The following is a 13,349-nucleotide window of genomic DNA, read 5'->3' as shown; positions in this document are numbered from 1 at the left end:
ATCCTCTTTCCAGTATCCATCCCAACCCGCGCCCTTCCCTAATTGCTTATCATTCGCCAACAAGGCTTGGGCGAAGCTTGTTGTGCCTGCGCCGGTGCCTCTTCCTTTTTCACTCCCCCATGCCTCTTCGGGCAACGCCATCCGCCCACTAACCCTCCACTCCAATATACCAAACCTGCCCAAAGCGCCAGCCAGCTCCCTTAAGCCCTGCCGTAAGATAAGGCCGAGTAACCTAGTTAGTTGCCGCTGTTCCCGGCGCTGGGCCAAGCCGTCGGACTTCCGTCCCCCCTCTCTCTTCCCTTCCCCCCCAATCCCTCCCCTCTCCACTGGTGGAACGATGTCTGGTTGACTTCAATTCGCCCCTGGGATCGGGTGGCTGCCGTACTATTGCATGTTCGTCCGCAACTGCTAGGGAGAGTTTCGTTCTACCCGGAGTATCCGTGTTTAGTCCGCGGGTTGGCTTGCCGGCTGGCTGGCTAGCCGTGCCCGTTAGGTAAGGTTCTGAGGGAGGACCTTACTAGGTAGAAACGGGATCCAACAATGAGGGGGAAAAAGAAAGGCGGGTATGGCTTGCCGGGGGGTCCTTTGCGGCCTGGACGAAGGAAGAGGAGATGATCACTAATGCAACACAATCTTGGCTTGCATGGAGTTGCGCTCCAACCAGAATGTCTCTTTGCGTAGAGAGATGCCAACTCGTGCGGGCCATGCTGGACGGATAGTATGATGCTCCACTCTCCCTCGACCTTTTGCATGTCCGCAATCGTTTTCCCCGTATCGTTGGGCGGGGCCCGTCTTTTCTGCAGCTATGGCTGCTGCTGCCCCGACGGTGAACGACTCTGCATCCCCGGTTTTAGTCAACTTTAGTTGGCGGACCTGGAGATTAAACTCCGTCGGACGAGGAGGAGCAGTGGTGTCATCGTCGGCGGATTGCATGCTATCGGAAGAGCATGGAAGAGGGAAACGAGAAAAGGAAAATATCAGCTTCATCTGCAGAAAGCTCGAGCATAAATAGAGGCCTGAGTTCCGCTGTTCTGGTTGCTTTTCTTCTTCATCCAGCATCGCAAGTCTCTCAAGCATCGCCTGGTTCGATCATCTCACTCTTCCACCACCGACCTTGTCAATAAGTTAGCTCTTCATCTTTTCGAAGAAACCAATCCTCCAAACGTCAAAATGAAGTTCTCTGCTATCCTTACCGGCTCCCTCTTCGCCACTGCCGCTCTGGCTGCTCCTCTCACTGAGAAGCGCCGTGCTCGCAAGGAGGCCCGCGCCGCTGCCAAGCGCCACAGCAACCCTCCCTACATCCCCGGTTCCGACAAGGAGATCCTCAAGCTGAACGGCACCTCTAACGAGGAGTACAGCTCCAACTGGGCTGGTGCCGTTCTGATCGGCGATGACTACACCAAGGTCACTGGCGAGTTCACTGTCCCCAGTGTCTCTGCTGGCTCTAGCGGCTCCAGTGGCTACGGTGGTGGCTACGGTGGTGGCTACGGCTACGGCTACTACAAGAACAAGAGACAGTCCGAGGAGTACTGCGCCTCTGCCTGGGTTGGTATCGACGGTGACACCTGCGAAACCGCTATCCTCCAGACCGGTGTCGACTTCTGCTACGAGGATGGCCAGACTTCCTACGATGCCTGGTACGAGTGGTACCCTGACTACGCCTACGACTTCGACGACATCACCATCTCCGAGGGTGACAGCATCAAGGTCACTGTCGAGGCCACCAGCAAGAGCAGCGGTAGCGCCACCATTGAGAACCTGACCACTGGCCAGTCCGTCACCCACACCTTCAGCGGCAACGTTGAGGGTGACCTTTGCGAGACCAACGCCGAATGGATCGTTGAAGACTTTGAGTCTGGTGACTCCCTTGTTGCTTTCGCTGACTTCGGCTCCGTTACCTTCACCAACGCTGAGGCCACTAGCGGCGGCTCTACTGTCGGTCCCTCTGACGCCACTGTCATGGACATCGAGCAGGATGGTACTGTCCTCACCGAGACCTCTGTCTCTGGCGACAGTGTCACTGTCACCTACGTTTAAATGCATCTCTATGTATGAGATATCGGTCGCTTCAATGTCTTTGTCTCGACGACAAGCCCTGGGGATGAATGAAAAATGAGTGATGAGCTATCCGGATTGATCTGATCTTGTTGAGTTGTTAATTCTGCTTCTGTTGATGATTTTGAGTGATTGTACCTACTTTGAGTGGAAAAAAATAAATGCGCGCGCGATGCTGAAAATAAATGTTCCTCATCTAGTAGATTGTAGAAGGTATTTTGAAGTTGTGCTGTCGATCTGAAGATCCGAAGACCGCTAGAGCGATCTCGCAGCTCGGCTGTGTAAGTGCTTTTGCTCTGTCGATCATAGATTTGTAAAAGCTTGTATACATGGCGGATCTATATAGTTTATTTGAATGCCTCAAACTGATTATTTTTATGAACAGCCTAATTTAGACAGAGGTTGGGAGAGTCGGGTGGAAGCGTAGGGTCGTGGATGGCATGTTGGAAGGCTCTTAGCATGAACCCAAGGATCGGCAGTATGGGGTTAATGACGAAGAGAGAACCGAAAACACTTTAATAGATCTTATAGGGGCATTGAAGTTAGTTACAGCTTTGTTAAGGGAGATGAAGGATGACCTGGGTTGCCTTTTCCGGAAATAGTGCTCGAGCCATCGCGATAGAGACATAGCCAAACAAAACTCAAGCACAGCCAATGCTTGGTAAGTGCAATTCCAGGCAAATTCATAATTCGAAAATAAGATAGGGGCCTACAAAACACAATTCAGATGCCTAGGGGCAACATAATTAAGATAGCCTGATTGCAGTGATGAGTGTAGGCCGTCAGAACTTTGATGCTTTTTGGAAGACATGACGTTGAGAAGAGACACGTGATCCGTATATGCAGCAGAGTAGAGCCACACCTTATTTTGTAGTAGTAAATCATTGAAGAAGACTTAGGCGCTGTGTACGAAACACGTTGGTGAAGTACTTCACTACCTTTGTAAGTGTGAGTGTCTCTTCGTCCGGGACAACGATGTTCTGAAGATGTCAGCTATGGATGATGTGACATACCACCTCTGAGCACCTTGTTCTTGCACGATGGACAAAGCATTAGCTAGACAGAGAAGAGTGTCTTCTGTTTCTTGAAAGGACGGGCTTCTCGTATAGATAACTTCTCGCCAGACATGGCAAGAGGTTTCTGCAAATGCAGCGTGATAACTGCAGCCTTATCGATTGAAGCGAGTCCGTGTCATTAAGCTCTATTAGCAATGCAGCCAATGCAGGGACCTCGGGGTCCGATACCGTTACCCTGAAGCTGTCAGGTACAGGATCTAGGCTGGGATAAGGCAGAGATCCCACCTGTCGCCATACTTCCCTTGATTGTGACTATTCCGTATTGGGAATGTGCATGGAAGGTGACATGCTGACGTAATAGCTTGTGCAGATTGCATAAGCCAATGCAGTGCCTTCCTACTTGGGTAGACTGCTTTCCAGCCGGACCAACTCTTGGTACTTAGTCCTAAATAGTATCGATTATAGTATCTCCATCATATCGCAGCCGATGGCCTAGACTCATTTGAAACAGAAGGAGATCTAGAAGTCAATGATGACTAAAGATCTTATCCACTCAGTCACAGCAAATTCGATACATCAATCACTCAACTCCTTGACACGTGACAGGTCTACTAACCTACATGCGTGTAATAAATCTCCCAATATCTGTCAAATAATACCAGTCAAATCACCAATATAGATATAGTGAATGGAAAAAAGGGAAAGTTCCATATTCACGACATGGAACTAAGATTCGTTGCCGACTGCTGCCGTGCCCCTCCTTCCATTTAAGATTCCTCTATTTAATTTACTTCCAACCTTCTCACTCCCCTCTATCCAACTTCCAACTCTTCATCCAAACCCCATTTTACTGACCATCTGACATCTTTTCTCCATTAAACAATCGCAAACAACAACCATGTCCAGCTCCGGAAAGGACTTCAGCTACAAGGGCTCCGGCACCAACAGCCAGGTAAGTTCCATGCCATAAATCCCCCCTCAACAACAACGACTAATAACCCAACCTAATAAAAAAAAGGGAAACCACTGGTGCTCCCGCGACTACGGATCCGGTAGCTCAAACTCGAACTCTTACCACTATTCGAACAGGTCAGTTATTCCTCTCAATACCCAACCTATACTTCTACTAAAGCGAGCCAAACCCCTTCTAATACCTTTCTCTCAGCAACGGATCTTACTACTACTCCAACCCCAATGGAAGCACCTACTACAACAACGGAAGTGGTGGTTCGACCTACACTCCTCCCAGCGGAAACGGTGGCTCGACCGGAAAGAAATAAGTGCGAAGCTTAGAGCCTTGGAACGCTGAGGAGGATCACGTTGAGGCTGAGTGGGAGTAGCTTAGGGTGATATCTCCTGTAGCTGTACCAGTTATTGTTGGGAGTGAGCTTCTATTTCTTCCCCATTAATGACGAGGATGATAACGATGGTATAGCGACGGAGTATCTTTACACCGCAGGAATTTGACCTGACGTTTGCTTGTTCTTCACTTCAAATGCATGTGCCCAGATTAAGTGCTGATCCTTGAAGATCTAAGTAAGATCTCTGCTATTTTGTGGGGTACTGCTTAGCTTGAAGATCTTATTATAGGTCGCATGTTTAAGTTCGTAGCGTTTTGCGTTGATAGACACGGTAAACAGGTTGTGCGTAGTTGCATACCTACTAGAATATACAAAGGTTTCTTATTCAAGATTTGGCTAACGGCAATTGTCATTAAAAATTGATTGTCTAATTGGAAACTTAACTGTTTGATGATTAGTAGTTTATTGATCAAAGTATAAGGCTGATAGTTAGTATCATGTGAGGCATAGTGTGCTTACTTTCCCGGAACCTTCAGAAGCTTCCAGGGCAACCTTCCGTTGCCACTGTAAATGCAAAGGCAAGCCACATATCATACTTGTCCAAATATAAACAATGCTATTTTTCTCTGAAATTACGAGTCTATGTTGGATACTTTCGAAAATCTTGCATACTGATTGGTTGTGTGACTTGGATGCGCTCAGGCACACACAAATCTCGGCAGGCAGAACCAGTACCAACCCACCATCCACAACTTCCCAATAACGATTAGCGTGTCTTCTTCCCGGTCGGCGTATCTCTTTAACGCGACCACCGCATTAATTGCCCCTCCATACTTGATCATCATTTACCATTGCTATCCCCGTTTCTTGGGGGATTTTTTTTTGTCTAGTTGAGAACTCTTCAGAATACCAACAGATAATTACTGGGAGCATGTCTCACAGACTCTTTATCCTCGTCTACAGAGGCGATCCCCTCGATTACAGCGAATACCGACACACGGCTCTGTACGTGCAATTCGCATCACAAAAACGCAGTATCCTACATATCCTAGGTACCCAGGGTCTCTACAGATATGTGGAATATCCTGGGGCTGATCCGATGGAACTTGGGGATTTGGTGCGTGCGGTGCCGGTGACGGATTTGTCGGTCTCCGTTGAGGAAGATGACATTCGGGAGACGGTGGCACGAACGCCGGTGCGCAATGGGTATTTGGATTTGGAGTGGAACTGCCAGCACTGGGTGGGGGATGCCTTGGCCAGATTGGTGGACAGAGGTTGGGTCGCAGACACGGAGCGGGCGGATGCAATCGATAAGATGACCGATGCTTGCTTGGAGGCCCGTGATGACCAGCTGCTCGATGCTCAGTGATCGGGTTTGTTGCTTTTCTCAAACAAGGAAAGTATGTATGCGTATATTCTTGCTCGCTCAGTCTTGGTGAGATGTCGATTAATTCTCCTAGGTTTCCATCAATGGTCATCCTCGAGGTGGAAAGTAATCTCACGCCTTGGTGGCTGGGAGTGAGATCGGTTGTTGAGACTGCGTTGCTGCGGTGTGGGGTAGCACCGGGCTAAAAAGGCGTCACTTGAACTATTTTTTGCCTCCAAGCAGCAAGCTCCATAGTTTATCGGTACTTGCGTGAATGCGTATAGGCCACAAAATACGCAACACCCATTCGTGGTGGCATTGTCGCGTGGGGTCTCTAGTGCTTATCACATCAGTCGCCAGGCAAGCGTGATCCCCAATGAGTGAGGCCTACCTCTTTCAACTGTTACTGATTAAGTTTGGAGTGGTTACACCCGATTGAACCGCTTGAGGGCCTGTCCACTTGGTTGAAGCAGGCTGGCCTTATGCTGGATTATGTACGTACATCTCGGTGAGCGTACGGCTGTAATGTTAGGGAAGATCCGAGATTCTGCGTCTCGGGAACAGGTCATCATGGGCCTTGAGGGGCATAACAGGAAACGAAAATGAATTAGAAAGCAAACAATGGAAGAAGCAAAAATCTTCATCGCTTTGAGTGATGTCATTCGGGGCTTCGCCGTGGAACCTTCATGCTGTTATCGTTCAACTGCTTACGCTGCGGTGATTATATGAAAATTGAAAGTTGACACGTGAGAGATGAGCTGCACAACTAGAGTGACTCAGGTCGAATTGATCCTTCCTGCAAGCATCTTTCCTAGCTGAACGCTAGTAAGAACCCCGCAAAACAGGGCATGAATGGCTGAAAGGCTATCATCTCATTCCTATCTCACTTGATGGTTGTGTCAGCATGCCAGTCTTATCCTGCTGCCGAGGCTGTACTTACTCCACACGAGGCCCTGTTCGCCAATGATTCAGGCATTCTCGAGTTACAAGGTATGGTCCAGGATCGGCAGATACCCTCCGTGGTAGCCACCGGAGCTGCAGCTTGCCATCATCTGATACATCACTCAATTGCTGCTTAAAAGGACTTCTGGTCGCCCGTCAACCCAGAATTTTCATCGCTTGTTCATCTCCAGACAGAATTGTAGCTCACCATGGATTTCAACAAAGTTGATCATCCTATTTTCACGATTGCGACTGTCACTCTCTTTCTTTGGTATACCATAACCTACCTGCAACGGAAATGGACGCATCGTCGTATAATGAAAGCGAACAATTGTCAACCACCACCATCTTATCCTCAGAAGGATCCTATCTTCGGCCTCGATATTCTTCTTGAGCAGATTAGAAATGCAAGAAAACATAAGCTTCTCGAGCGGTTGAGCGAGCGATTTAAGCTATATGGCAACACATATACACAACGACGATTGACCCATTTTGTTATAACTTGCGAGCCGGAGAACATAAAGACAATATTGTCCCTCCGATTTAAGGATTATGGCTTGGCAGGCCGTATCGATGCAATGGGTCCGCTTTTGGGCCATGGCATCTTCACCACCGACGGCGAGCACTGGGCGCAGTCGCGTGCCATGGTCCGTCCCAATTTCGCGAAAGAGCAAGTCGCGCACTTGGATATTTTTGAGGAACTCGTCAACGAAATGGTCTCACTGATCCCAACCGATGGCAGAACGGTCGATCTACAGGAGTTATTCTTCGAGCTCACCATCGACTCTGCAACGGAATTCCTCTTCGGGCACAGCGTGCACAGCCTCAAGAAGCGACTGGCTGGGACCCGTGACAGTACAGAACAGGACTTTGCCGGAGCTTTCAATTATGCACAAAAGGCCATCGCAATGAACCTACGCCTTGGTAAGCTCAAATATCTCAGGCGCGACCGCAAAGCAGAAGAGTCCAATCATATCTGCCATAAATTGGTGGAGCAATTCGTCGACAGTGCACTGAAAGTGCGAGAGCAGTCCAGCAACCAGAAGCCATTTATCGAAGAGGATAGTCACGATGCAAAGGGAAAGAAAAATTACCTTTTCCTGCATAGTCTAGCCCAGCAGACGGGAGACCGAAGGCGGATTCGCGACGAACTAATGAATATTCTCCTGGCCGGGCGAGATACCACGGCATCCTTGTTGAGCAACCTGTTCTTTATGCTGGCAAAGAACCCTCGCATCTGGAACAAATTGCGCGAGGAAGTTTCTTTCCTAGAAGGTCGCCCGCCGTCGTACGAGCAACTGCGTAATCTGACATATGTGAAATTCTGCCTGAATGAATGTAAGTAGTACCGACCCGCAAAAAGTCTCATGAAACATGGCTTACTTGGCACTGTAGCTCTTCGCCTCCACCCTGTTGTGCCAGCAAATTTGCGCTTTGCCAACACAGATACAGTACTTCCGCGCGGTGGTGGGCCAGATGGCAAGTCGCCTGTTTTCGTGCCAAAAGGCTCTATCGTTGCCTATCATGTCTATGCTCTTCACCGTCGTGAAGACTTTTTCGGCCCGGATGCAAATGAGTTCCGGCCTGAACGTTGGGCTGAGATCCGTCCGGGATGGGAGTACTTGCCATTCAACGGGGGACCACGAATTTGCGTTGGCCAACAGTATGCACTAACGGAGGCAGGGTATGTCACGGTTCGGCTAGCCCAGAGATTTTCTGTGCTAGAAAGCAGGGATCCAGGGCCGTGGGTGGAGGAGTTTACACTGACCGTTTGTTCAAGGAATGGGACGAAAGTGGCTTTGAGATGATTCCTGCTTGTTTCTGTCTGAATTCGTAGAGACGGCGATGAATTAGAAGCGTATTGCGTACATAGTATCTCCTCCAGTATATAGTTGGTGAATTTGAGTATTCATGTTTTTGTGCAATTCTAATAGAACTGTATCAACTCGGGGTAGGCGCTGCCAGTGTCACAAGCAAAGAATAGTCAGGTGCCAGTTGGTCACGAGATCTTGTCCGGGTACCTGACTTGGAGGGAAGGCAGTTCTATGCCAGGGAGGACTCGGTAGCATGGATGTGTCTGACATGTGCGGCAGCTCAGAAGAGCCTAATACTTCGCTATGTATTATGTGGAGATATTTTATGCACTGGAGCCAGGTATGACCAGATCCTTTACCACCTGTGTCCATGTAGTCTCTGACCACCACCACTACTACCATGACAACTAACATCATTCTAAGATATCTTGGGGAACAATAAGAAAGATGATTAGACGGAGTAAAAACATCCAGCAGAATCGCTATCAAGTGAGGCATTTCGTTGTTTCCCTTCGCGAGATCCCCGAGGGTTCAGACAGATCCGGCATGTCAAACAGCCAAACAAGTCAGTGATGCATCATATCATGGAATATGTCAGTGGTTATACGCACAACAGACTTAGTATCTGCCCTTTGTCTTGAGTTGTTTTGCTGCAGAAACATGGAGGAAACGAACTCTATGTCAGCGAGGTAACTTTGCATGACCGACTCCTTACAGGTGCTATAGTTGCCACAGCTTCAGTCAGGCGAGATGAGGTAGGTACGTACAACCCCCCTTGCTATCCCCTAGTAGCCCAAGAACATTTAGTTGCTGTACGTCAGATTATTCTAACAAGTGTTTAATAGGTTGATGACATCCTTTGTCCTTCGCTCCACAGTACGAAGGCTACAGTCACTGACACATTCCAGACCATGAGAACCATGATACGCATCACTGACTGGTTGGGCTGTTCAATGGGCTGAGTCCGTCTCAACCCTCAGGGATCTCGGGTAGAGGGACAATGGATGTCTCACTCGATAGCGGGTTTGCTGGATGCTGTTATGTGGGGAACTACTGCAGACTCAACAAGGCCATGGGCTGTATAGCGAAACCATACGAAAAGCCTGATGTCGCACAAGAAAACCGGAGCAAAGGGGGCGGCAAGAAAAGTATCGGAAAGAAAGGAGACGGAACACAAAATTCGTGGGCGTCGACATGATTACCTATTATTAGTAGGTGACGAAGAACGGAAACAAAGGGAAGCCCAAGCCAAGGAAAACATGCAACCGGGGCCCGCTGCCTTATAACAACTGGGCGTGACACAGCAGCATCACATATATCTGCCCGTCTGGCTAGGTAGTCGAGCTTATAACGAAATAGGGAACTCGTCACTAGGCAAACCGACATGACAGGCCACGTCTAGCGTATCAAACCCGCGCTCTGTACCTGTCGTCGGGTGAAACGAGGCTGAGATGTATCCTGTCATATGATGGGTTTGCATGCGATGACGGCTGGTACCTGGAAAGATGCCTGTTGGTTTGCCATGCTTTCGCACCAGCTCTAAATCCTACTAGTCATTTAGTATCAGGAACCCAGCCGGGTTCCACAACATTCAGATCCAATGGCCAGCCACAGAGATGGGAGGTTAGTATTTATCATCGTTCGTTGGTTCTGACGCTTATGGCGGTGAACTCAACCCTCACAGGCTTCCTTCCACAGGCCGTTCTTTGAGCCTTGGGTTCCTTTTCCTTGAGGCTGGAAATACTGATTAACAGGGCGACGGAAGTGGCGGTGAAAAGGAGGCCTAGAAGATTCCCGTCCCACAATTTTATCTGCCAATGGTGCTTTTTCCGGCATTCTAAAGTATTCATGAAGCTGTGGTCAGTGGTGGATCTCAGGGTCCTGCAAGATGGACAACGGAATTGCTTCCCCGATTGGACTATTGATCGCCTGAAGTAATTGCCAGCCATTTTTTGCGCAGATGTGGTTCAATAGACGGGCTGACGGACTCCATCCGCCGCGGTCCAGCCGATCGGAAACATGATCAATCGCGATACCCACCGAATTAAACATGTCTGACTTTCTCGAATAACGCATCCACACACCTCGAAAGAAGAAAGGGCGAAACTTCCATGGATCGATGTGTCGATCTGCATCTCATTGCTTTTTCTCATCATTTTTTCTCTCTTCTTTGTCGCCTGTCCTCCCTTTCTTTCTGTTTGAGTTCTAGATTCCGCCCGGCGACCGTCTCAGTTGGCCCACTCCTCCAACATCGTCGTCACTTGTCGCACAATAGATTCATTGCTACTATAGCCTAACCGGCTCGTCGGTGCCCAATACCCGGGATCAAAACTACTAGTATGCCCGGAAGACCATCCGCGTGAACGGATCGGAGAGTAAGAAGCCAATCAGACCAGAACCGTTGATCCCGACAGTCTGTCACACAAACCCTCACCCTGCGAACTACGTGTTCCGTCCCGCCCTTCGACTTCATTCCGATGTTGGTTTCTCTCTACTTCCCCGGCCAATCGGGAGCCGACCAGTCTGATGTCCCAAGGACTCGTCGGTCACGACGGGCTCCCTTTGGGAAGAAGGGCCTGGCGCATTATTGTCGGACGGTGGTATTCCACAGAAGCTAACCTGCATATCCACCGCCTGTCCACTCTGCCACAACGGGGAAGCTTTTTCCCCCCCATCAGCAGCGGGTCATCTCTTCAGTTCTTTGAAATAACAAATCTTGTCCATTCCACGGAATGCAAGGGAATTGTCGAACAAGGCCGATACACAAGGGTGTGGACTCCTCGTCGACGGGCGGCCACATGGCACGGGAGAGTGAATTATCAGGTCGATAGACCCGGAATGATGAATGGACTTGACGTCGGGGCCACTTAGTTGTCTATAAATATGCTCGACAGCCTGCTAGCAGGTCGACTTAAAATGATCACTTCCCAGTGAGAGCTTATCTTGCGTTCAACCCACCCCTCTCCTCTTCGAAGCTTAATCTGGCCTTACGGACGTCTTCTTCTTTCACTTGTGTTCAGGCGGCGACCATACAACATACATACTAGTAACACACAATGGACCGAAGTGCCACCAGCGGAAACAATGGCTCTGGCCGTGCCACTAATGGCACACATTCTGATTTACCGGACCTGGCTACATACCAAGCCCAATGGGCCAAAATTCATGATGATACTGTGCGCCAGATCAACGAAGCTTTAGGTATGTACTGCCCATTATTGCTTTCTTTTGTGCATCATCTAACGCCCTAGAACTTCTAGAACAAGAGAAGAAACGCATAATCAACCGACCAAAGCAATCTCCTTCAAGCTAGCGATAACTGATGAACTTCCGGAGAAATGGCGATGCCGGGTGTTTATCGGAACTCTGTTATTTCTGGACTCTTTCTTCTTGTTCGGCATCTGCTTGCTTTTTCTTCACTTCGTGTTGATCTCCCTTTTTACTTGACTTTCCCAAATTTCCGCATTTTTACGTTTATTGGCCTCATTTTTTTGATTGCATTTCTCTTGTCGTGAGCGGATCAGCGTTGTTTCATTATATACCATCTACCAGTCCGGAAATTTCAAAAGTTGATAAACCTTTCTTTATTTGACACAGATAAAGGTCATATAAGCTAACCAACGTCTCTTTCTACTTGAATTATGACAATGTATCTATCCTTCAGCTGCCCCTGTTACGAATGAACGCCCTGTGATGAGCTAAATTCATAGCGTGGGGTGACACTGTCCATGCGCCCTAAATTAGATTAATCCCTGACGTCACAGCTGCCGGTGTACCCTTTGTTGCCTAATCATACGAAGAGCTCAGCTGGTGTTCGACCATAGAAGAACCAGAGTGATATGTAGGATGACGTTCTTACCTCTCCCACCCACCTAGTACCCGGGGAGGAAGGAAGAGGAGGAAGAGAGGAACAACAGCACCGCCACGAAGTTCGAAATGGAACTAGTTCCTATCGCTGACGGGACCTACCAACGTCAGCACGCCACACTTACTAGATACATCGTATTGGAACCATCCCGACCGCCGAGATAATTTATTCCCCAGTATATAAACAGAAACAAAATCAATAAACCGTCCCACCAAGCAAAAGAGCCCAGTTCCGTTGGGGGCCAGACTCAGTTTCTAGACAGACCTCAATTACGAGTCCTGCCACATCCCAATACTACTAGTAGAAATTGAAGCACTGGTGGCTCCACCGGGTGTCTCCGATCTGATGCGGCCAAAAGTACTATTGCACTTGCCGTTCGCCGCGGAGACTTCCGAACCCTCCGTACAAAAGATGGGTCCACGCCGATCCCTTTTCCCCCCTGTATGTAGGCCCTCGAGCAAAAGTACCATGCCTTCTTGCCATAAAGTACCGCGACCAGTAACTGATTTGGGAGGTTGGCTGCTTGGCCCCATCTATTTCATGCATCATGTCCTTTTGCCTTTTTCGTTTTTTTTCTTCGCTCATATGACTGATGATGTAATTTGTATGTGCGCGAGGGTCTATCTGGTGACTGCAGCCCGACTCATTTAGCCGCCGTCGTTTCACCAGTATCAATTGAGGAATTTCTTTGATTGTTGGACAATCTTTTCGCCGAGGCAGTTGCTGACACATAGGGCAGATGCAGACCAGATTGTTGGCAAATGACTGGACAGTTTGGCCTGCGGGCTCAGCTGCGTCGCGTTCGGCGCGTGGGCTATCCTGGTTTGGGCTGCTAGCTGGGGTTTCGGGGAGAGGTAGATTTTGGCGACTGTCGCGGTTGTAGATCTATTCTTTAGTTGCCTCGAGTGAGTCATTCATGAGATGCACACGTAATAATCGAAAAAGTTGCTCGTCTATCATAGATCGTTGTCGAGGATAGCTCTTCGG

The 13,349-nt window shown here is 48.9% G+C and overlaps 5 protein-coding genes across 5 annotated transcripts; 4 read left to right on the top strand and 1 right to left on the bottom strand.

The window, feature by feature from the left end:
• Nucleotides 1-618: 618 nt before the first annotated feature.
• On the bottom strand, nucleotides 619-1,077 carry AtWU_05021 (uncharacterized protein; the record flags this gene model as incomplete). The annotated part of the gene is made up of 1 exon (XM_035500131.1): nucleotides 619-1,077. The coding sequence occupies one exon, from the start codon at nucleotides 1,075-1,077 to the stop codon at nucleotides 619-621; it is 459 nt and encodes a 152-aa protein (XP_035356024.1).
• Nucleotides 1,078-1,170: 93 nt separating this feature from the next.
• On the top strand, nucleotides 1,171-2,037 carry AtWU_05020 (A4/G1 family peptidase; the record flags this gene model as incomplete). The annotated part of the gene is made up of 1 exon (XM_035500130.1): nucleotides 1,171-2,037. The coding sequence occupies one exon, from the start codon at nucleotides 1,171-1,173 to the stop codon at nucleotides 2,035-2,037; it is 867 nt and encodes a 288-aa protein (XP_035356023.1).
• A 1,932-nt stretch (nucleotides 2,038-3,969) lies between these two features.
• Nucleotides 3,970-4,351, top strand: AtWU_05019 (transcription factor domain family protein; the record flags this gene model as incomplete). The annotated part of the gene is made up of 3 exons (XM_035500129.1): nucleotides 3,970-4,023; nucleotides 4,090-4,160; nucleotides 4,237-4,351. 3 exons carry the CDS (start codon nucleotides 3,970-3,972, stop codon nucleotides 4,349-4,351), a joined length of 240 nt encoding a protein of 79 aa, XP_035356022.1.
• Nucleotides 4,352-5,303: 952 nt separating this feature from the next.
• Nucleotides 5,304-5,741, top strand: AtWU_05018 (uncharacterized protein; the record flags this gene model as incomplete). The annotated part of the gene is made up of 1 exon (XM_035500128.1): nucleotides 5,304-5,741. The coding sequence occupies one exon, from the start codon at nucleotides 5,304-5,306 to the stop codon at nucleotides 5,739-5,741; it is 438 nt and encodes a 145-aa protein (XP_035356021.1).
• Nucleotides 5,742-6,889: 1,148 nt separating this feature from the next.
• Nucleotides 6,890-8,517, top strand: AtWU_05017 (cytochrome P450; the record flags this gene model as incomplete). The annotated part of the gene is made up of 3 exons (XM_035500127.1): nucleotides 6,890-8,018; nucleotides 8,076-8,364; nucleotides 8,421-8,517. 3 exons carry the CDS (start codon nucleotides 6,890-6,892, stop codon nucleotides 8,515-8,517), a joined length of 1,515 nt encoding a protein of 504 aa, XP_035356020.1.
• Nucleotides 8,518-13,349: the final 4,832 nt, after the last annotated feature.

Source organism: Aspergillus tubingensis, assembly GCF_013340325.1.
Source record: "Aspergillus tubingensis WU-2223L DNA, scaffold_7, whole genome shotgun sequence".
NCBI classification, from domain to species: Eukaryota; Fungi; Ascomycota; class Eurotiomycetes; order Eurotiales; family Aspergillaceae; genus Aspergillus; species Aspergillus tubingensis.
The sequence above is the reverse complement of the archived record's forward strand: the minus strand, read 5'-3'. Positions and strand labels throughout refer to the sequence as shown.